Source organism: Nicotiana tabacum, chromosome 16, assembly GCF_000715075.1.
Source record: "Nicotiana tabacum cultivar K326 chromosome 16, ASM71507v2, whole genome shotgun sequence".
Lineage (NCBI taxonomy): Eukaryota > Viridiplantae > Streptophyta > Magnoliopsida > Solanales > Solanaceae > Nicotiana > Nicotiana tabacum.
The window spans coordinates 79,014,720-79,037,573 of NC_134095.1; the positions used below are offsets into that span (position 1 = coordinate 79,014,720).

The following is a 22,854-nucleotide window of genomic DNA, read 5'->3' on the forward strand; positions in this document are numbered from 1 at the left end:
AAATATAGTTGTTTAAAATTCATTATTGTCGCTATATCAATGTATGTCACAATAAAAATAATTACATTATATGTATATCGAGTTATATAACATATCAAATAATGTGTATACCAAAATATATATCATAAGTTTATTTTTCTTCGTTGTGTATATTAAATTTTTCTTCTTTGTATATCAAAATATATATCAGAATTTTATTTTTTTCTTTGTATATCTCAATATATATCAAAATTTTATTTTTCTTCTTTGTATATCTCAATGTATGATACATATTTCTTGTGGATATATACAAATATATATGCTAGAGATACATAGATATACAAGATTAAAATCAAAACTATTTTTTAATTAAAAAAAGATATCAAACGAAATACAATACAGTTGCACTCGATAGCCCAAAAGTTAGGTTTAACAAAGAGATCTGTAAATCAAATCAGCAAAAGTGGTCTTTTCAATCTCAATTGTTTTCAGTTTTTTGGTTTTCTCACAACACGAGGGCTTGTGAATAACCCATTAGAAACCTTCAGTAATTGGGAAAATTTTGAAAAAGATAAAGAAAATGGAACGTGATTTCTTGAATGGACTAAACAAAGACTCATATAATTTAACGAGTACAAACCTAAATTGATGAAAGAAGAAGAATTTGTGGTCTGACCATATGTGTAATGGAATATATCTACACAATGAGAGAGGAATAAATAGGGAAGTAAGTTTTTTGGGAATTGGTTATAAAATGGTAATTTTTTTGAGCTATCTTTGCCAAACGTAATCTAAGTCCAAATATTTGCCAATTCCTTATTATATGTCGTCACCCAATATCAATTTCTCCTATTTGTGCACTTCCCCAAAAGAGTCGCTAGCTATCGACATTGAGCCCAATTGTGAGAAAAGAAACATAGAGCCCAATAGACTCAGAGGCCCAAACGCACTGTCTCTCTCACAGCCACTCACCATTTTCCCTTTTCACTCTCAAATCTTCTCCTCTCACCTAGGGTTCCATTACTCTATACACCCAGAGAACCCCTCCATACTCTACATCTACACCTACACAGATTATCGAAACCTCCCTATAACTCCACAAAACTCTCCAAATTCGGCGGAATTCACACTATGCCGCGGCAACGGGACTACGACGATGACGACGTGGAACCGGAGGAGGAAGAGGAAGACGTGTACGAAGAGGAGGACGAAGAGGAGGAAGAAGAAGATGATCATAGAGGAAAGTCTGGACGCAAACGGCGTAGATCGGATTTTATTGATGACGTAGCGGAGGAAGATGATGATGAAGAAGAAGACGATGATGATGAGGATTATGGCGGCGGCGGCGGCGGCGGTAGACGACGCCCTAAAAGGAGGACTGGTTCAGAATTTTTTGATCTCGAAGCTGCTGTAGATAGTGATGAGGACGAGGAGGAGGAAGAAGGCGAAGACGGTTAGACTTACTACCTATTCAGTTTTATTTTGGTCGTTAATTTGTTTTATTCTGTTCATTTACTAATTTGCCTGCATCGAAGAATGAAGAGTTCTCATAAATATGTATTGAAAATAGTGTTTTGTTGAAATTTGTGGATGAGCAGATGAAGTAGGATTGGGAGGATAGGTAGAGAGAGCTCTGCTTTGATATTTAGGGCTCCTTTGAACATTTATTTGAAGTTTAAGTTGGAAAATATCATTTGAAATTGAAACCGAAAAAAGTTTGTGGAAGTTAAAGTTGTGTTTGGATTGTTATAGTTTTTTCGGTGGAAGAAGATGATTTGAGAAACTTATGACACAACTTCAAGTTGAAAAAATAAAATTTCTCAAAGTTCAAAGTTCAAATTCATTCTTGATTTCACAAAGCTTCAGCCTCTTCAATAGAGACTACAAAACGCCACCTCCTTTTTTTTTGATAAGGTAAATAATTTTATTGAATGAAAAAAGGGGATAACCGCATACAAAAGCCACCACCTTAATGAGATTATATATTGTTTTGGTGATATGAAAACGTGGAGCGCTTGTATATACCATAGGCGAGTATATGTGATGAATAATCATAGGCGTGAGAAAAAGTATGTAGTATAACCTATAGTTGATGTGGCAATAGAGAGAGTTGCTGATGTTTTTTCAAGGGAAGTTAGATGTGGCAAGAGTTGGTGTATGGCAAGTTGAAGAGGTTTCACTTGCCCAGGACTGGTGCTGTAATATAAAATTTTGGGCTTGTAGTTTTGTTCAAGCATTGATGTATATAATGGGCTAACCAACAAAATACAAGATGAGGTCTCATGGTGTATGATATGTGTTGATAATATTGTGCTAATTGACGAAACCAGTGAGGGTGTCAATCGAAAGCTTGAGTTATCGAGAAGCACCTTAGAGAGTAAGGTTTTAAGATAAGTAAAGGTAAGACTGATTTCATGTACTGTAAGTTTAGTCAGCATGAGAAAAGCGAAGCTAAGGTGAGACTAGATGGAATTGCAGTGCCAAAATGCAAACAATGTAGATATCTAGACTCGTTATTTCAATAAAATGGAATGATTGATGAAGATGTTACTATAGGATTAAAACCGGATGGTTGAAATGAAGAAGTGCTACCAGGGTGTTATATGATAGAGGGATGCCTATCAAGGTGAAAGTTAAGTTCTATAGAACAACTATAAGACCGATTATGTTATATGGTAGTGAATGTTGGGCTGCTAAAGTTCAACATATTCACAAGATGAGTGTTGCAGAAATGCGAATGCTAAGATAGATGTGCGGTCACACAAGATAAGATAAAAAATGACCACTTTCACTAGAAGGTGCAAGTAGCACACATTGAGAATAAAATGAGAGAAGGCCACCTGAGATGGTTTGGTCATGTCCGGCGTCGACCTATAGATGCACCGGTATGTAGGTGTGAAACCATGGTGGGAGAGTGCGTGAAAAGGGACGGGGTATACCTAAAATCACATGGAAGGAAGTTATCTCGAAAGAAATCCTTGGAATCGATATAGACTTAGCTAAAGATAGGGCATAATGGAAGAGAAAAATCCGTATAGGTGATACCTACTAGTTGGGAATATGTTTTAGACTGGATAGAAAACTTCTATTGTTATTGTGATTGTTATTAATATCATTACCATTACCATTACCATTATATATATTGGTTACTTGTATTTTTATTTATTTTGGTAATGATGATGAGTTGAGCTAAATGAAGGAATGAGGATTCATATCGCCGACCCCAACTTGCTTGGACTGAGGCGTAGTTGTTATTACTGATGTATAGGAGGATTGGGACTAGTGGAATATGGTGTAAGCGTGTGGAAAGGAATTAAGGAGAAGGCAGTAATCCATAACTATTATGTGACTGCAACTATAACCTGAGAAAGAAAATTCAGCTTTTCTGTAGTTAGTACAAGGATTTTGTTGCAGACAGTTCTTGTCTATTGACTGTAGAACAAGGATGGACGCTGAAGGACAGAAAACAGGAAATAGAGAAGGATACATAGATTTATCATTGAGGTGTTTTACTTATAAATTTGTTAGCAAAAAATAAATAACTGTTAAAGACAAGGTACTTAGGTTGAATAAGCAGGCGTTTGGACATAGAAAAATGTAAAATTTGAAAAAAGTCATTTTTGAAGTTGAGTTGAGAAAATGTATTTGAAATTTGAGATTGTGTTTGGACATGTATTTGACTTGGAAAAATATTGTACGTTTGTGAGGAACTACATTGTTTACTTTACCACTTCTTCAAACTTGAAGCTCATCTTCAAAAATTCTGTCCAATTTATAACCAAACAATAATTTGAAGATGAGTTCGGGAAAAAAGGAAAAATTTCTTATGGACAAACGGATCGTAAGAGTCGGCAAGAAGTAGCACATGTTTCACAAAGAGGAAACTACTTTAGATAAATTAGGAAAAAAATTACATTAGATTTATCATTGAGGTGTCTTCCCTATAAATTTGGTAGCAAGAAGTAAATAGACCCCTCAAGACAAGGTACAAAGGTTGAATAAGAGTATGCAAGAAGTAACACGTGTTTCGCAAAGAGGAAACAACTCTAGATAAATTAGGAAAAAACTACATTAGATTTATCATTGAGGTTTTTTGCCTATAAATTTGGTAGCAAAAACTAAATAACCCTCAAGACAAGGTAAAGGTTGAATAAGAGTGCAAAAGAAGTAACACATGTTTCACAAAGAGGAATAAAGTGTTGGAGATAAATTAGGTCCCAATTTGAGCAGAATAAACTGAAAGAAGAGGAAACAGTAAAGAAAAAAGCAGCCCTGGATTTTATATTTGACATTTCCAAGACTGACCGCTAAGGTAAAGCTATATAAAGCACCTAAGAATCTGCAAAAATTCACAAGACAACATTGAAGATCAAACCGTTACTCTTAGCCTCTTATTATTATGAATTTATGATTATGGTTATTTGGGAAAACTGAGTTTAAGATAAGACCATGGAGCTTTGAGATTGGGTACCCTGAGTAGATTTATCTGAAGCTTAGTAGGTCCAAGAGAAAACAAAATGCATGCATAATTGTCAGCAAAAGGGCAAAGCCATAATTACCGGGGTCCCGGAAAAGAATGTTACTAAAATATCAGGGACATAAAGTAAAGGACACTGGTTCGAGAATTGAAAACACATTTTAATAAGCGCCATATGAAGTGAGACCAGTCCAAATTAATGTGGTAAGGAGAAAGAGAACATTGCAACTGATTGTGAAAAGGCTAATTAAGTTCTGTAAGGGGGTACGAAGGACTGTCTTTTGTTTTTGTTTGGTCTTTTGGTTTGTTCAAATACCACTTAGGTGTTTGTGTACAGATTTTATGTTGGTGTTTTTTTGATAAAGTAAGTGATTCAGTAGAAGGCATCAAGCAGATGCAAGAGGGTTTTATGTGGGTGTTTATTTGGGTTTACTTGAACACCATTTTGCGGTGTCTATATTACATGGGTATATACATGTATCATCCCCTTAGACCATAGACCAATATTATAATTTACCTATCAAGAAAGAGTGTGTCGATAATATTTCAATTAGCAGTGCATAATTAGCTGAAATTGCAGATATGTCTTTCTCTTAGAATCCATGTAACATTTTGTTCTTTGATGACCGAGAAATTCATCTAGAGCCGACCCTTTGGGCCAACTGAAGCCTCCGAAACTCGAGGATGATGGACTTGCCCCTCTACCCTTCTCCACTTACATACCAAAGTTGATTTGCCAATTGAGCTAACCTCTGGTGGCAGAATTCATGTATGGTTGCCTGGATCAATCAACCTGTCCTAGTTTGCCTTCTGTAATCAGATTTTAGGGAATCAATTGGATGGTGAAGTTGCTTCACACCATTCGATATTGAGTAACTGGAAAATAAACTTGTCCCTAGAAAAGGTAGTTCACTGCTTGAAGGTGAGATCCCTGATACCATCCTCTCTCTGGTCACAGAGGAAGTTAATAAGACAACTTTTTGTTTGCATTTTATGAGATAAAATGATTGCTAAATCAGGATATAGAGCAATCCTGTGATCTGACTGAATGGGCAACATTAGCGCCCCAAAGTGATACGAAATAGCAGATCGTGGCAATAGATTAGGTCGCACGAAATTGTGGGTGATCGTCGAAGCTGTAGTATTGGTGACTCAATTTACATAATTATGAGTTTGGCTAAATGGCTAAATGCACTCTCACAAAGGTCACAATGAGTTTAAAACATTATCGTCTCAATATTTTGACATATTATGTACAATCTAGAAAGAAGAGGGAAGAATGCCTAATTTGCTTACATGTGATAAATTTGCAGCTAATCAGTTTCGTCTTTGGCAGTTGAAAACTAACATTAACCACCACCACATGGTTAAAAGCTACAAAGCACATTTCCATACTGTACCTCTGGAAGAGCAAGATACAATAGACCAATGAGTCCAAGCATTTGAATGTGTAATGATACAGATAGACAGGGATTAAAAGGGAGACAGACAGAGAAATATCTACCATTATGTCAAAAAAAAAAAAGGAAAAAGAAAAAGAGAGAAACCTTTGGACACTTTACCAAGAATAGAGTTGAGTGTATTCTTGATAACTTATAAATATTTGAGTACCCCTAAAATTTTCAAAAGAATTTCTCTTGGAATCTATCAGATATGGAAATTAAACATGAAAATATGAATGTGGACATCTGCTTCCAGAAATATAATCAACTCACAAACAAACCATATTGCTTTCTTTCCTAACTCATTGGTTTCTTGCACATAAATGTAACATGTTTAATGTGCAAAATCTCATTTTATTAAAGATAAGCTTTTCACACTACCAATATGAGAGTTTCAAATAGATCATATCTCCTAAAGATGTAATATAGTAGTGCGTTGGCACAATGGTAAAATTTGTCGTCGTGTGACTCGGAGGTCACTGGGTTCAAGCTGTGGGAACAACCTCATGCAGAAAGCAAGGTGAGACCGCGTACAATAAAACCCGATGTGGTCCGGTCCTCCCCTAGACCCGGACATAAAGGGAGCGTAGTGCACCGGATTGCCTTTTCTAATTCGACATTATAAACAAATGTTCATCTAATGCACTTTTTCCTAGAATTCATGCACAACCGTCAGATTATTATCTTCTAGAACCTATTGAATGGTGGTGCGATAGTTTTAGCTATTTCTTTTAATATTATTATTGGCATAAGCTAGATATTGTCATAACCATTGGAAAAGAAAGGAAAAGCGTATGTTGGGAATGGTAAACATTGAAAATTGGTTTATATATAGTGTCTGAACTGGATTTTGATGAGGTGATTTCTTGTAGAGGTTGGATAGTTGCTTTCTTGAGGTGAACGTACGAAACTTTGGGAACCTCAACCTTGATATAGGAGAAACTCTAAAAAGGGTTGCGCAATGAGCGTGGTGACTTACTTTTGCTAATAGTTTGAGACAGTTGTCCCGGATTGCTTGGCCGTTAAAACATGTCTAGGTCGTGGTTAAAGAGAATTTTTTGCTGAAATGTTCCTCACGAAACTGAGTCTGGGATCAGATGGTTTGGTTATATTTACCATTGGCTGAAAGGAAATTATTTGACACAGATCCTCTCTGCAGCAGCCAAATGGTTTGGTTAGATTTAACACCATTGGCTGAAAAGGAAATTATTTGAGACACATCCTCTCTTGTTTAACTTTTGTAGACAGTGGCGTCAGCTCAGGGAAATCTTCAGTAGGAAATACTCCATATAGTTTATGTGCAGTCCACTTTGTGGTTGCTGAATTTTGTTTTCCAGTTTTTGAGTTCCAAGCTAGTGGGGCGTGAATTTGTCTGTCTAGAATGAACCTATCAGACACTTTGTTGTTAATTAATGTTAATAGGTTTGAGCGTTTTCTATTCTTCTATATCTCTCCGTGCATAGCTTCTTTTGGTTGGTGTTGATTGTTAGATTTTTCGGTTTGCAGATTTCATAGTAGATGGTGGAGCGGAGATACCTGATGAGGATGGTGCCAGACGTGAATATCGTCACCGGATGTTGCCACATGATGACCAAGAAGAAGACCTTGAGGAGCTTACGAGAAGCATTCAGCAAAGATATGCGAGGTCAGCTCATGTGGAGTATGATGAGGAAGCAACAGAAGTTGAGCAGCAAGCTCTCTTGCCATCTGTCAGGGATCCTAAGCTGTGGATAGTGAAATGTGGGGTATGATATTGGCAGGCTACCTTAGAGTTCAGCATCTTATCTTTTTGTTTTTTGTTTTTAACCTTAAACATTTAATCTTCTAATTTATTTCTACATCGTATTTTGTAGATTGGTCATGAGAGGGAGGTCGCTGTTTGCCTAATGCAAAAGGCGATTGATAGAGGATCAGAATTGCAAATTCGATCAGTTGTAGCCCTTGATCATCTTCAGGGCTATATATACATAGAAGCAGACAAAGAAGCCCACGTGAGGGAGGTACATTATAAGAGGATACATTATGCATTGTTATGACTCAAATTACAGCATTAATGTTCCATACAACATAATGCGTCTGTTGAGTAACAATAACCGATTATATGTACGCTGGCTGCTACAGGCTTGCAAGGGTATGCGCAGTATATATGCCCAAAAAGTAACACTAGTTCCTATCAAAGAGATGACTGATGTCCTTTCCGTTGAAAGCAAAGCGGTTGATCTTACGAGGGATACTTGGGTCAGAATGAAGACGGGAACTTACAAGGGAGACCTTGCGAAGGTTGTCCAGTACTCTACATTATGTGTTTCAATGAGTAAATTTGACGTCTCATCTGACATTCAACGATTCTGCTTTGTAGGTTGTGGATGTATATTATGACACACAGAGGGTCACTGTAAAATTAATTCCACGGATTGACTTACAGGCTCTCTCTAACAAGTTGGTATGTTTACTTGATGGATTCTTGTATTTTGACATTTACTAGGTCTTTATTTGGCTGGAGAGACTGATAGGTTCAGTATTCTTGAGATACATGATTGTTAAATGTCAATGTTGTAAGAACCTTTTTACTTCCTAATCTCATTATCAGGATCGTTAGTACCTGGCCGACTTATACACCTTTTGTAGAGCATTACTAAAATTTTTGCTTACCTGTTCAAAAGAAATATTGATGTCCTAAGAGCCAGTTGATATGCCGCCTTGCTTTTGTTGATACTGTTTTTGTAGGAAGGAAGGGAAGTTCAAAAGAAAAAGGCATTTATTCCTCCGCCACGCTTTATGAATATTGATGAAGCTAGGTAATTGTTCCTTGGTGTCTTGTTTCAGCAAGAGCACAACCCATGGTCTATATAGAACTGTTGAATTTGTTTCTCATTGTTGTAGAGAGATGAATATACGTGTAGAGCGTAAGCGACACCAGTCAGGTGACTATTTTGAGAATATTGGAGGTATGCTGTTCAAAGATGGTTTCTTATATAAGACAGTAGCAATGAAATCAATCAGCACCATGAACGTACAGCCAAGTTTTGATGAACTTGAGAAGTTTCGCCAACCTGGTGAGGGTGGGGATGGTGATATGGCTAGTCTATCTACTTTGTTTGCCAACAGAAAGAAAGGTCACTTTATGAAGGGTGACCGCGTTATTGTGGTAAAGGGGGATCTCAAGAACTTGAAAGGATGTGTTGAGAAAGTTGAGGAAAATACTGTTCATATCAGACCAAGTGTGAAAGATCTTCAGGTGGATAGTATTCCCCCTTCTTTAAATACGTGTTAAATATGTGTCATTCATTCATCAAGTGTCTCAGAAGGAACGAGTACTATATTTTTCATCATGTTTCCCTGACTTTGGCAGGATACTCTGGCTGTTAGTGACAGAGAGCTCTGCAAGTACTTTGAGCCCGGAAATCACGTGAAAGTAATATCTGGTTCATCTGAAGGTGCAACCGGTATGGTTGTTTCTGTTGAGGGGCATGTGGTAAACTTGGTATCAGATACAACCAAGGAGCTTGTAAGTTGAGGAAGTCTGGTAATTTGAGTCTCTAATCTGAAGTCCTTCAGAATAATGCTGATATATACCATATGTTTTTTTTATATCTGCAGCTCCGTGTATTTGCTGATAATGTTGTTGAGAGCTCTGAAGTAACATCTGGTCTCACTCGTATTGGGGAATATGAGCTCCATGACCTTGTAATACTAGAGTAAGCACTTTCTTGTTATAAGAGTAACATTAAACAGTTTAGTCCTTTTCGAACCAATAGCTAATTTTCTGAATTGATTACTTTTTGTGCAGCAATAAGAGTTTTGGCGTGATTATACGTGTAGACAGTGAAGCCTTCCAGGTGAATACTATAATTTTGAGGTGGGAATTATTTTGTTAATTGTGTTGCTCACATTTGAGTGATATTATAGGTCCTTAAGGGTGTACCTGATAGACCTGAGGTAGCACTTGTTAGACTTAGAGAGATCAAAGGGAAAATTGAGAAGAAAGGGAATGCCCAAGATCGGTTTAAGAACCAGTTAGCGGTGAAAGACGTGGTAAAAGTTCTCGAGGGTCCTTGCAAAGTGAGTAATTGGCGTTTCAAAAGATTTTCTTGTTACTAACATTGTTCATACATGGTGTTTGTTTTCATCATAACCATTCCTGTTACTTGTAGGGAAAACAAGGTCCTGTAGAACACATCTTCAGAGGAATTGTTTTTATTTATGATCGCCATCACCTTGAGCATGCTGGTTATATTTGTGCCAAAACTCAATCTTGTGTGTTGATTGGTGGCTCGCGGGCAAATGGTGATCGAAATGTATGTCTGTATTTTCTTGCTTCTGGAAGTTTGAGCTCGCTTTTGATTTTTCAATTCTATCTTAACTATTGTCTTGCGGGCTGAATTTTGTGCTTGCAATGGAACTCCTCTAGGGTAACCCCTTCTCATCAAGATTTGCGAATCTCAGAACTCCACCACGTGCTCCTCAATCTCCAACAAGATCTTTTAGAGGTGGCCCACCTATGAGCTGTAAGTTTATGATAATGGTGCTATCTTGATGTTTTAGGTTATTTCTTTTTAAATTTTATTCCCCCCTGCGGAGTCCATCTGATCATCTGGCTATTATATTAAATGCTATTTGTTACATTTGTGATCTTTATTTTGCTGTTTTCCGTTTAATCATTAGTCTTTGAACTTTTATGTTTTGTGTGCTCTAGATGGAAGAGGGCATAGAGGTGGAAGAGGGCATGATGCTTTAGTTGGTGCAGATGTGAAAATTCGTCTTGGGCCATTTAAAGGTTGTAAGGGGCGTGTTAAAGATATCAAAGGAACTTCAGTCCGTGTTGAACTGGAAGCCCAGATGAAAGTTGTTACAGGCAAGTGTTTCTTCAATGTCAGTAATTGCCCTCATTTATTTTTTCCTTTTTTGGTTTTGGGGTGGGGGTTGGGGGTTGGGGGACCAAAAGTGATTCATTATAAACAAAGAACCCTTTTTGTAATTTTTGTGGAGGGAGACTTTGCTGAATCTGCGTTTTGGACAGAATCATCCAAATTTAGGCAGAAATTTCCTTTTTTTCCCCCAAGTTTTGAATGCTTACATTCTTTGCTGACTGCAATGTTTCCTGCAGTTGATCGCAATCATATTGCGGATAATGTTAACGTGACAACACCATTCCGGTAAGTATATTTCCGATTGCAAACTTTGAGTTATTGAGTGTTCACCATCTTACTGTTGTTCTGTTTATTATAGGGAACCATCTAGATATGGTTTGGGAAGTGAAACACCATCACATCCTTCAAGGACTCCACTCCACCCATTTATGACACCTATGAGAGATCCTGGAGGTCCATTTTTCTGCTGCCATGTTTCAATGGTGTTTTTCATTTCTTTTTTTCCCACTTGTTTGACTTTATCTCTTTTCATCAATTTCCTCTACAGCAACACCTATCCATGATGGTATGAGGACGCCAATGCGTGACAGAGCATGGAATCCAATGAGTCCGCCTAGGTATGTTGTATCACTGGCGAAAACAATCCAAATGGCTTAAGCTTTTGAAAATTGAAGTAGTGAAGGCCATGTATCTGTCTAGTTCTTACGTGACATGAACTAATTGATCTCAGGTTTGAAGAAATGAAAAAGAGCTTTTTCTTTACTTGAAGTATGACATTATGGAAACAGGGATCTGTCCATGTACTTTGATGTGTGACTTTCTCCTCTTTGTATGGCTGAAATTCTTTTCTTTGTATATAAAGGGGTGAGGATCGGATTTGGTCTTGAACTTGAAAGCCTGTGTGTGTTAGCTAGATAGTGAGTGCTGATTTTTGGTCTTCATTTGTGTTCATGATTACACTTTTAAGTGACATGCTCTCCCTTTAGATTAGTCTTGCTATTTCAGTTTGTTGCTTTTACTGTCATAGATTTAGTGAGTTGCAATTCCATTCTCTTGATATTAAATGGTTGCATGGCAAAATACCAGGGATGATTGGGAAGAAGGAAACCCTGCTTCCTGGGGGTCAAGTCCGCAATATCAGGTTTTCACTCTTTCCACTTTATTTCCATATAAAATGAAGTTTTCTCTTTTAATGTGATTATGACGCTTCCTTCATGTTTCAGCCATCTAGCCCTCGTTCAAGGGCTTATGAAGCACCTACTCCTGGTTCTGGTTGGACCAACACTCCCAGCGGTAATTACAGTGATGCTGGGACCCCAAGAGACAATGGTTCTGCATATGGTAATGAACAGTTTCCGTTTACAGGAGTGAAAACCTATTACATCGTCTTTTTCAGGTCCTTGTTGGAGAAAATAATGCCATTTTCCTTTATTCCATATAGCTAATGCTCCAAGTCCTTACTTGCCGTCAACTCCTGGTGGACAACCACCAATGACACCGAGCTCAGCATATATACCTGGTACTCCAGGCGGGCAGCCAATGACTCCTGGAAGTGGTGGGCTGGATATGATGTCACCTGTAGGAGGTGAGTCCCCTGCTCAACACCATAGTTTGTGTATCTTTTGGAATTACAAATTACTATAATATATCTTCATTCAAAAAAGAATTTACTATAATATGAAAGATCAAATGAAAAACATTTTATTCTATTGAGCTGGTGAACTTGTGATCGCTGCAGAATTAGTTATTTTTACCCATAATCTCTTACATTCTAGGAAAATAAAACATTTTATTGAGATCAGCGTTTCCACTTTCCGAAGGATGAACTAGTGGGCGTTGTAATTCATGTTCATGCATTTTACTTCAATGTTTTAGCGTGTAGCTGTCTTCCATGTTTTTGATGGTATTTATAGTGTGTGTTTCAGTAGTAGACCGTTGCAGTATTAGATTGAAAATTTGTCTTTTAGCTTAATGTGCTAAATTTTTGCATATTCACAGTGATATTTGTTGATTATTAATGTGAAAATTGCTCTAATATTAATCAAAATCACTGTGGCTAATACAAAGAAGTCCTGACAGTTGTGTATTTACAGCTTGAAGCTTTAGGCATAGAGGAGAATGACGTGTAATGCTGTTCATTATTGCAGATGCATCTTATTATTTAAGCTTTGGGTGTATAGTTGGGTAAATTCAATATATGTGGATTCTCTTGGTTGTTGCTGGTGGGAGGTGGCAGGTATCCCGTGGAATTAGTTGAGTTGCGCCGTAGCTGGCCCGGATACCATGGTTATAGAAAATATATATAAATCTGGATTCTCTTGGATAGTTCTATACAAACTTTTACTTTATTGGCTTGTGTTTTACCTGTTATACGGTAGGAAGAGAGTTGCATGAAAATGTCTGATATTAATGATGATGCATTTCCATAGTCAAATGTGAGCCCCCAAATGTAAATCATAACATCATTGTAACTGGATTTGTTTGATGGTTAGTTGGAGAACCTGTCTTATCCTTGATTGATACTCCCGTGCAACTTCACTCTTCTCGTCTAGTAGAGTGTTAGATAATGCTGTTTTCAACTTTCAGCAATGGTTGGTAACTTTGTAATTGCAGGTGGGGATACTGAAGGTCCTTGGCTCTTGCCTGATATCTTGGTCAATGTACGGAAGTCCAATGATGATACTGTCACTGGAGTTGTCCATGACGTGCTAGCGGTATGTATATCCTATGATGATTTGGCTTCCCTTTAGAAGGCATTTGCTTCATAAACTATGACATGGGTGTGCATGTGATAAATATTAACATGTAGAGGGTGTTATCTTTGGGAAGGGCATAGAAACCTCTTAACCACTTCCCAAGCAGATGCATTCAACGTGTAAATATTAATTTGGGAAGTGATTATTAAATATTTATTCAAGGTATCCTAGGCAATGGTAGTGAAAATGGCGAACTTATAATTTATATTTGTAGTTGAATTCATACCTTTTAATTGCTGGTTCGATGTTCATGTTAGAAGAATGAATGTTAATCATCTCTGATTTTGCTGGATTAGATCTTGAACTTTGTAATATAACATCTGCTCCAATTTTCTTACTCTCGAGTCGTATCAAAATGATTGATATCATTCTATTACCATAAAATATTCAAAACTTTCAAGCATTTAAATTCATTAAACTGTTCAAGCTTCAACTTTGATGAGATCATGAGATGTTTTTTTTAAAGCCATTTCTTTTTATATTTTCTTCCGCCATCAGTAATATATATATACAAGCCAACAAAGTTAAGCAGACTTTTTTTTAGCTTATATAAAAGTATGTTAATGGCTACACATGTCATATCATACCAACATGTGCACTTGTTATGCATATCCTGTGAAGATGATTGACTGATTGCATTGATCAGACTTCAAGAGGTTTTTTCTTCTGCTTCTTGGTACCCTAGTTAAAACCTCCTTTTGAAGGAGAATAATTTGTCTTTTTCCGCGGAAATTAATCCTACATTCTTTAACTTGCCGCCGGAACAGGATGGTTCTTGTAGCGTTGGTCTTGGATCGAGCGGCAATGGTGACACTATCATTGTACACCCAACTGAAATTGAGATAGTTGTACCAAAAAAGTCGGATAAGATCAAGATCATGGGTGGTCCCCAACGTGGTGCCACTGGTAAGCTTATTGGTGTTGATGGCACTGACGGGATTGTAAAGGTTGATGATACTCTTGATGTTAAAATTTTAGACATGGTACTTTTGGCGAAGTTAGCGCATGCATAGGGACTATCAATTCTAGTTAGCGAGCACGTTGTGGTCAATAGCAATAGTTTGCATTTGTATCATATTTTTCATGTTATGCTAATCATGAGTTCAAGGCTCAATCTTTATGTGTAAATCTTTCCTTCAGAGTTACTGTCCTTTTGTTCAATGGTCTGTTACGTATGGAAGGACGGTATAAATGCATTTCAAAAGAAACAATGTTTAAAAGGACACTATAAGTGCAGCTCACATTTCTCTCATAGTTGAGCGTAAGACACGGAAGGCCATCATTCACATAATATCTGGTGTGTTCTTTATTTGGGTTTTAATTGAAGGCACTAGTGATCTTCTGTAGAATTCGTTTTAGTTATTGCTATTCTCTGGCAGCTGTATGGTTGTATTTTAAAAAACAACAGAAGACGATCGCTGAAATCTTATTTCACCTTTACTGCGAATTTCTGTATGGGGCAGGCCTCTTTATTCTTGGCTATTTTTAGACTTTTGTATTTTGTATTTCCCGATCGCTGAGAGCACTCTCACTAGCACAAGGTTATCTTCACATAGTGCTTTGCTCCTGCTGCTACTTGCTTACGACTTTATAGGGTCTTGTACTTGAATGTGGGGATTAGGGATGCACCGTCTGAGTTAGTATAATGTTGTGCCATCTCATTATTTGGAATTACTTTTGTTCTTTTGCCTAAACTGTGTAAAAGTACAAGCACGTGAAACCAGCGGAATTTATTACACAGGGAATTTCATTTATTTTCGCGGATCAACTTCTATAAATTGCGGACTATGACAAAAATATAATATTAGCTAGTTTATGTTTTATGGTGTGTTTGTTTTTCTCCCAATTCAAGGCTATGGACAACAACCGTGCGGCAAGGTTTTGATTTTCAATTGGCAGGTACTAGTAAAAAAAAAAGAGACCAAATCTTCTTGCTTGGCGTAAGATAATTTGCATGCCCTGTGACAGATAAAGCGACAAGGATTAATTGGAATAAACAATTCATTTAGTGCACCATAAGTTTAAGACTAACATGAGTTCAATTTATAATGAGAACACGGAAATAAAAATAGGGCCAATTAACATCAGAACTTCATCGCAAAGAAGATTAGGAAACACGAACCATCGTTGACAGGGACTCGGCCTAAACAAATGACATCTAGTTATCAAAATTTTCATTTTCTGATTGTATTACATCTGATGACTTTGCACTTGGATTCGGCCCAACCAAATTACCATGTTGAGCTATATATGATAAAAGCAAACCATAACTTTGAGAAATAGTGCGAAATTTATATGAATCTATTGACTGATTAATTAGGATGTTGGTTATATTCGAATAGTTCACTAATCAATTTGTTTATTGTACCTTGTCAAGTCGTGACAGATCGGTAATCACCAACCATCTACTATTATTTTCTTCCATATTTACAAACATCATCAACAAGAAAAAGAGATGTATAATACTCGCGGATATAACTTCCTTAACAATTCAACAGAAATGCAAAGATACCTTCATTATGTCAGTATTATACTATGTATATTTATTCTACAAATAAATTCTTGCAACAAACCAAAATAAGGTTAGAGAAAGAAACATTGTTCAATTATGTTCAGTTATTCAACTATGTTTCTTTTTAAGTTATGCACTGTTATGCCTCGATTCAATTTAGCTTTTAGTAGTAATTCAGAAATTGAAAAGAACAATTGGAACTCTTTATTCAATTTCAATGGATAATAGCCTTCGTTATTACATGCAACTGTCAGAAATGAAGAATTGGGTTTAAGAAAGAAGAGGAGAAGAAGAATCTAGAAGAAGGAATTAGATAGAGAACTAGTGGAGAGTGTAACTGAAAATATCGACTAACTCCCTTCCACTACCTAACTAACCGTATTTATTCACTTCCATTTGGGCTGAATGAGAGAGTCGGCGCTATTGGGCTTCATACTTGGCCCAATTCCTTGGTCTGCCCGTCTGCTAAAGTGGCCCAGCCCATTTATTACACAACCAACCTTATCTACCTACTTTCCCAATTCATAACATTCCCTATCCCTTCGAGAATAAGAGTGTATTGTGGGCCGGGCCAAGCCCGGGACCGCGTGCCAAACGGGTCAGTCTCAAACGGGCCGGTCTCTAGTTGTGCAAAAGCCCATAGCGAGCCGGTCCTTACCAAAAAACCGTGAGCCCGGGACAACGGTCAACCGGTTCAACCGGGCCCAACGGCTAATTTTAAAAAAAAAAAAATTAAAAAGGGACAACGGTCAGATATTTAAAATGTAGCCGTTGGACTGCATTTTTAGCCGTTTGACACTTTCAAAAACAGCCATTTGGCTCCCAAACTTTTTTTTAACCCCAAACTTTTTATAATTACACCTTTTCCCTATTCTCAACTATAAATACCCCCTCATTCTTTCATTTTATTCACAAATTCATCAATCTCTCTCATTTCTCAAACTCAAATTGAAGTATTCAAGTCTTCACTCATCTCTCATTTCTCAAACTCCAATTCTTAATTCAAGTTAAATCATGCCCGGTGATTCTAGATTGCACCCATTTGTTTTGGAACATTTTAATGTGGTAGAAGAAAATGAAGAAGTTTACATAATAAAGTGCAAGAACTGTGGTCGAGTCTACACTCGTCGTCGAAAGAAAGGGAAAGGCTCTTTAAGGAGGCATATAAAAAGTTGTCTTGCGCGTTCCCCAGACATTCGTATTTAAGATTTTAAGTTGATTTGAGATAATTTGTGTTATTTTAAAATTATTAGACGTATTATGCTTAATGTTCTAGTTTGTTAGATTAATTTGAAGTATTATGTTGAAGGTATTGAACTTTAATTTGAAGTATTAAATGTAAACTTTAATTTAAACTATATCTATAGCTTATATATATATATAGAGAGAGAGAGTTTAAAATGTATTGAAAATATATATTGCCTTATATATATATATATAGTTATATATAAACAATTTATATTAGTATATACATATATAGTTTACAAGAAATTACCTTAGATAAAAAAAATAGTCCGGAACGAAAAAGCCCGTTTAGGCCTGCGGGCCCGACCCATTTAGCCCGAGACCATGTGGGCTTAGGAACGCATTGGGCAGTTCCACTCATTTGGCCCGTTAGGTCCGGGACCGTTTGGCCCGTTTAGGCTCGGGCCCGGACCACAATACAACCTTATTTGAGAATGACCTTGTCCTCAACGCCGATGTTGAACCTGTTGAGCACAAAATCTGGAAAATGATGTTTGATATACCCCCAAACTTTTGCTAATAGTTTGAGACAGTTGTCCCGGATTGCTTGGCCGTTAAAACATGTCTAGGTCGTGGTTAAAGAGAAGTTTTTGCTGAAATGTTCCTCACGAAACTGAGTCTGGGATCAGATGGTTTGGTTATATTTACCATTGGCTGAAAGGAAATTATTTGACACAGATCCTCTCTGCCTTCACTGACAACACGGTGCCATCAGCTTAAGGGGTATTATTTGCCACAACAGCGTAAGCATTGGGCAGCAGCCAAATGGTTTGGTTAGATTTAACACCATTGGCTGAAAAGGAAATTATTTGAGACACATCCTCTCTTGTTTAACTTTTGTAGACAGTGGCGTCAGCTCAGGGAAATCTTCAGTAGGAAATACTCCATATAGTTTATGTGCAGTCCACTTTGTGGTTGCTGAATTTTGTTTTCCAGTTTTTGAGTTCCAAGCTAGTGGGGCGTGAATTTTTGTCTGTCTAGAATGAACCTATCAGACACTTTGTTGTTAATTAATGTTAATAGGTTTGAGCGTTTTCTATTCTTCTATATCTCTCCGTGCATAGCTTCTTTTGGTTGGTGTTGATTGTTAGATTTTTCGGTTTGCAGATTTCATAGTAGATGGTGGAGCGGAGATACCTGATGAGGATGGTGCCAGACGTGAATATCGTCACCGGATGTTGCCACATGATGACCAAGAAGAAGACCTTGAGGAGCTTACGAGAAGCATTCAGCAAAGATATGCGAGGTCAGCTCATGTGGAGTATGATGAGGAAGCAACAGAAGTTGAGCAGCAAGCTCTCTTGCCATCTGTCAGGGATCCTAAGCTGTGGATAGTGAAATGTGGGGTATGATATTGGCAGGCTACCTTAGCGTTCAGCATCTTATCTTTTTGTTTTTTGTTTTTAACCTTAAACATTTAATCTTCTAATTTATTTCTACATCGTATTTTGTAGATTGGTCATGAGAGGGAGGTCGCTGTTTGCCTAATGCAAAAGGCGATTGATAGAGGATCAGAATTGCAAATTCGATCAGTTGTAGCCCTTGATCATCTTCAGGGCTATATATACATAGAAGCAGACAAAGAAGCCCACGTGAGGGAGGTACATTATAAGAGGATACATTATGCATTGTTATGACTCAAATTACAGCATTAATGTTCCATACAACATAATGCGTCTGTTGAGTAACAATAACCGATTATATGTACGCTGGCTGCTACAGGCTTGCAAGGGTATGCGCAGTATATATGCCCAAAAAGTAACACTAGTTCCTATCAAAGAGATGACTGATGTCCTTTCCGTTGAAAGCAAAGCGGTTGATCTTACGAGGGATACTTGGGTCAGAATGAAGACGGGAACTTACAAGGGAGACCTTGCGAAGGTTGTCCAGTACTCTACATTATGTGTTTCAATGAGTAAATTTGACGTCTCATCTGACATTCAACGATTCTGCTTTGTAGGTTGTGGATGTATATTATGACACACAGAGGGTCACTGTAAAATTAATTCCACGGATTGACTTACAGGCTCTCTCTAACAAGTTGGTATGTTTACTTGATGGATTCTTGTATTTTGACATTTACTAGGTCTTTATTTGGCTGGAGAGACTGATAGGTTCAGTATTCTTGAGATACATGATTGTTAAATGTCAATGTTGTAAGAACCTTTTTACTTCCTAATCTCATTATCAGGATCGTTAGTACCTGGCCGACTTATACACCTTTTGTAGAGCATTACTAAAATTTTTGCTTACCTGTTCAAAAGAAATATTGATGTCCTAAGAGCCAGTTGATATGCCGCCTTGCTTTTGTTGATACTGTTTTTGTAGGAAGGAAGGGAAGTTCAAAAGAAAAAGGCATTTATTCCTCCGCCACGCTTTATGAATATTGATGAAGCTAGGTAATTGTTCCTTGGTGTCTTGTTTCAGCAAGAGCACAACCCATGGTCTATATAGAACTGTTGAATTTGTTTCTCATTGTTGTAGAGAGATGAATATACGTGTAGAGCGTAAGCGACACCAGTCAGGTGACTATTTTGAGAATATTGGAGGTATGCTGTTCAAAGATGGTTTCTTATATAAGACAGTAGCAATGAAATCAATCAGCACCATGAACGTACAGCCAAGTTTTGATGAACTTGAGAAGTTTCGCCAACCTGGTGAGGGTGGGGATGGTGATATGGCTAGTCTATCTACTTTGTTTGCCAACAGAAAGAAAGGTCACTTTATGAAGGGTGACCGCGTTATTGTGGTAAAGGGGGATCTCAAGAACTTGAAAGGATGTGTTGAGAAAGTTGAGGAAAATACTGTTCATATCAGACCAAGTGTGAAAGATCTTCAGGTGGATAGTATTCCCCCTTCTTTAAATACGTGTTAAATATGTCATTCATTCATCAAGTGTCTCAGAAGGAACGAGTACTATATTTTTCATCATGTTTCCCTGACTTTGGCAGGATACTCTGGCTGTTAGTGACAGAGAGCTCTGCAAGTACTTTGAGCCCGGAAATCACGTGAAAGTAATATCTGGTTCATCTGAAGGTGCAACCGGTATGGTTGTTTCTGTTGAGGAGCATGTGGTAAACTTGGTATCAGATACAACCAAGGAGCTTGTAAGTTGAGGAAGTCTGGTAATTTGAGTCTCTAATCTGAAGTCCTTCAGAATAATGCTGATATATACCATATATTTTTTTTAATATCTGCAGCTCCGTGTATTTGCTGATAATGTTGTTGAGAGCTCTGAAGTAACATCTGGTCTCACTCGTATTGGGGAGTATGAGCTCCATGACCTTGTAATACTAGAGTAAGCACTTTCTTGTTATTAGAGTAACATTAAACAGTTTAGTCCTTTTCGAACTAATAGCTAATTTTCTAAAGTGATTACGTTTTTGCAGCAGCAAGAGTTTTGGCGTGATTATACGTGTAGACAGTGAAGCTTTCCAGGTGAATACTATAATTTTGAGGTTTGAATTATTCTGTTAACTGTGTTGTTCACATTTGAGCGATAATATAGGTCCTTAAAGGTGTCCATGATAGACCTGAGGTAGCACTTGTTAGACTTGGAGAGATCAAAGGGAAAATTGAGAAGAAAGGGAATGCCCAAGATCGGTTTAAGAACTAGTTAGCGGTGAAAGACGTGGTAAAAGTTCTTGAGGGTCCTTGCAAAGTGAGTAATTGGCGTTTCAAAAGATTTTCTTGTTACTAACATTGTTCATACATGGTGTTTGTTTTCATCATAACCATTTTTGTTACTTATAGGGAAAACATGGTCCTGTGGAACACATCTTCAGAGGAGTTGTTTTTATTTATGATTGCCATCACCTTGAGCATGCTGGTTTTATTTGTGCCAAAACACAATCATGTGTGTTGATTGGTGGCTCATGGGCAATTGGTGATAGAAATGTATGTCTGTATTTTCTTCTTGGAGTTTGAGCTCGCTTTTGATTTTTCAATTCTATCTTAATTATTGTCTTGCGGGCTGAATATTGTGCATACGATGGAACTCCTCTAGGGTCATCCCTTCTCATCAAGATTTGCGAATCTCAGAACTCCACCACATGCTCCTCAATCTCCAACAAGATCATTTAGAGGTGGCCCACCTATGAGTTGTAAGTTTCTGATAATGGTGTTATCTTGATGTTTTAAGTAATTTTTTTTACGTGTGGAGTCCATCTGATCATCTGACTTTTAAGTTAAATGCTATTTGTCACATTTGTGATCTTTATTTTGCTGTTCTCTGTTTAGTCAGTAATCTCTCAACTTTCATGCTTGGTGTGCTCTAGATGGAGGAAGACAGAGAGGTGGAAGGGTACATGATGCTTTAGTTGGAGCTAGTGTGAAGATTTACCATGGACCATTTAAAGGTTGTAAGGGGCGTGTTGTTGATATCAGAGGAACTTCTGTCCGATTTGAACTGGAAGCACCGATGAAAGTTGTTACAGGCAAGTGTCCCTCATACTATTTTCTGAGTTGTGTGTGTGTGTGTGTGTGTGTGTGTGGGGGGGGGGGGGGTTACCAAAGGTGATTCCTTAAACACAAAGGGCCCTCTTTCTAATTTTTGGACAGTCATCCAAATTTAGGCAGAGATTTCCTTTTTCAACTTTCTGTTGTTTCCATCTTTTGATTGCTTTCATTCTTTGCTGACTGCGATGTTTCCTGCAGTTGAACGCAATCATTTCAACACAATTCCGGTAAGTATATCGCTGCAAACCTTGAGTTGTTGAGTGTTTTAGTGTTCACTGTCTAGCTATTGTTCTGTTTATTTTAGGGAACCATTTAGATATGGCTTGGGACGTGAAATACCATCACTTCTTTCAAGGACTCTACTCCCCACCCATCTATGATGAAGACAGCTTCAAAATAGTGTTGGATGAAATAACCAAATTAGTTTAATTTTTGAATGTTGTGCTACTTTTTAATTGTTTAGAGTTTTTAAGTTTTGCCCGTGAGCTTAAAAATCTTTGTTGCATACAATTTTGCCTGGGGATTGGAAAAAAATTGATGGGTGGCACAAAAGAAAAAAAGTAAGTTGTTTTTAGGGGTGCCACAAAAGTAAAAAAGAAAACCCTCTAATTTTAGGAATTTTTGTGCGGTGGCAACCAAAACTTTTACGGAGTTGTGTGAAAAAGAAATATTTTTTGAAAAAAAGGGGTAGTAAGTCGGGAAATCTTCCCTCTTAATAGAAATATATAATAACGTGTAAAATAAAACAGCCTTTAGTTTTAGGAATTTTTACGCAGATTTGCTTAATTATAAACATGTTTATTCTTTTATAGAGGTTCTGTTTAATTGCATATCTCATATATAATTATCAATTGTATACTGTTTAAAGTAACAAATTGGGCTCCAATTTTCTCTATTTTCTGTTTTTCTTTTTTCTTCCCCAAATTCAAACCTCTTCACCCAAAATTGAATACACTAATTCCACCATTGAAACTTAATACGCTATTAGAATTTGAGGATTATGACATCGAGTTAAATGCAGTACGGAAAGGAAATTGAAGTATTTTCCAAAGGACAGTTTTATGTTAACAGAGTGATGGAGTGGGTCAATTCCTTATTTCCATTGTAACTCAGT

General features: G+C 37.3%; 1 protein-coding gene and 1 pseudogene across 1 annotated transcript; both read left to right on the plus strand.

Moving 5' to 3' along the window:
* Positions 1 to 834: 834 nt before the first annotated feature.
* On the plus strand, positions 835 to 14,653 carry LOC107759904 (putative transcription elongation factor SPT5 homolog 1). Its single transcript, XM_075232976.1, has 22 exons — positions 835 to 1,432; positions 7,405 to 7,643; positions 7,752 to 7,898; positions 8,020 to 8,178; positions 8,258 to 8,341; positions 8,626 to 8,696; positions 8,782 to 9,136; positions 9,251 to 9,406; positions 9,499 to 9,596; positions 9,689 to 9,737; positions 9,808 to 9,960; positions 10,053 to 10,196; positions 10,310 to 10,406; positions 10,595 to 10,753; positions 11,006 to 11,054; positions 11,128 to 11,222; positions 11,317 to 11,386; positions 11,856 to 11,910; positions 11,993 to 12,110; positions 12,211 to 12,354; positions 13,383 to 13,483; positions 14,293 to 14,653. Exons 1-22 carry the CDS (start codon positions 1,111 to 1,113, stop codon positions 14,536 to 14,538), a joined length of 3,111 nt encoding a protein of 1,036 aa, XP_075089077.1. The 5' UTR covers positions 835 to 1,110; the 3' UTR covers positions 14,539 to 14,653.
* A 3,496-nt stretch (positions 14,654 to 18,149) lies between these two features.
* Positions 18,150 to 22,551, plus strand: LOC107822322 (putative transcription elongation factor SPT5 homolog 1; annotated as a pseudogene).
* Positions 22,552 to 22,854: the final 303 nt, after the last annotated feature.

Coding starts and splice junctions, on each gene's coding strand:
- LOC107759904 (XM_075232976.1), top strand. CDS start 1,111: ATGCCGCGGCAACGGGACTACGACGATGACGACGTGGAACCGGAGGAG. Junction 8,179..8,257: donor ACAAGGGAGACCTTGCGAAG/GTTGTCCAGTAC, acceptor TCTGCTTTGTAG/GTTGTGGATGTATATTATGA. Junction 11,223..11,316: donor ACCTATGAGAGATCCTGGAG/GTCCATTTTTCT, acceptor TTTCCTCTACAG/CAACACCTATCCATGATGGT.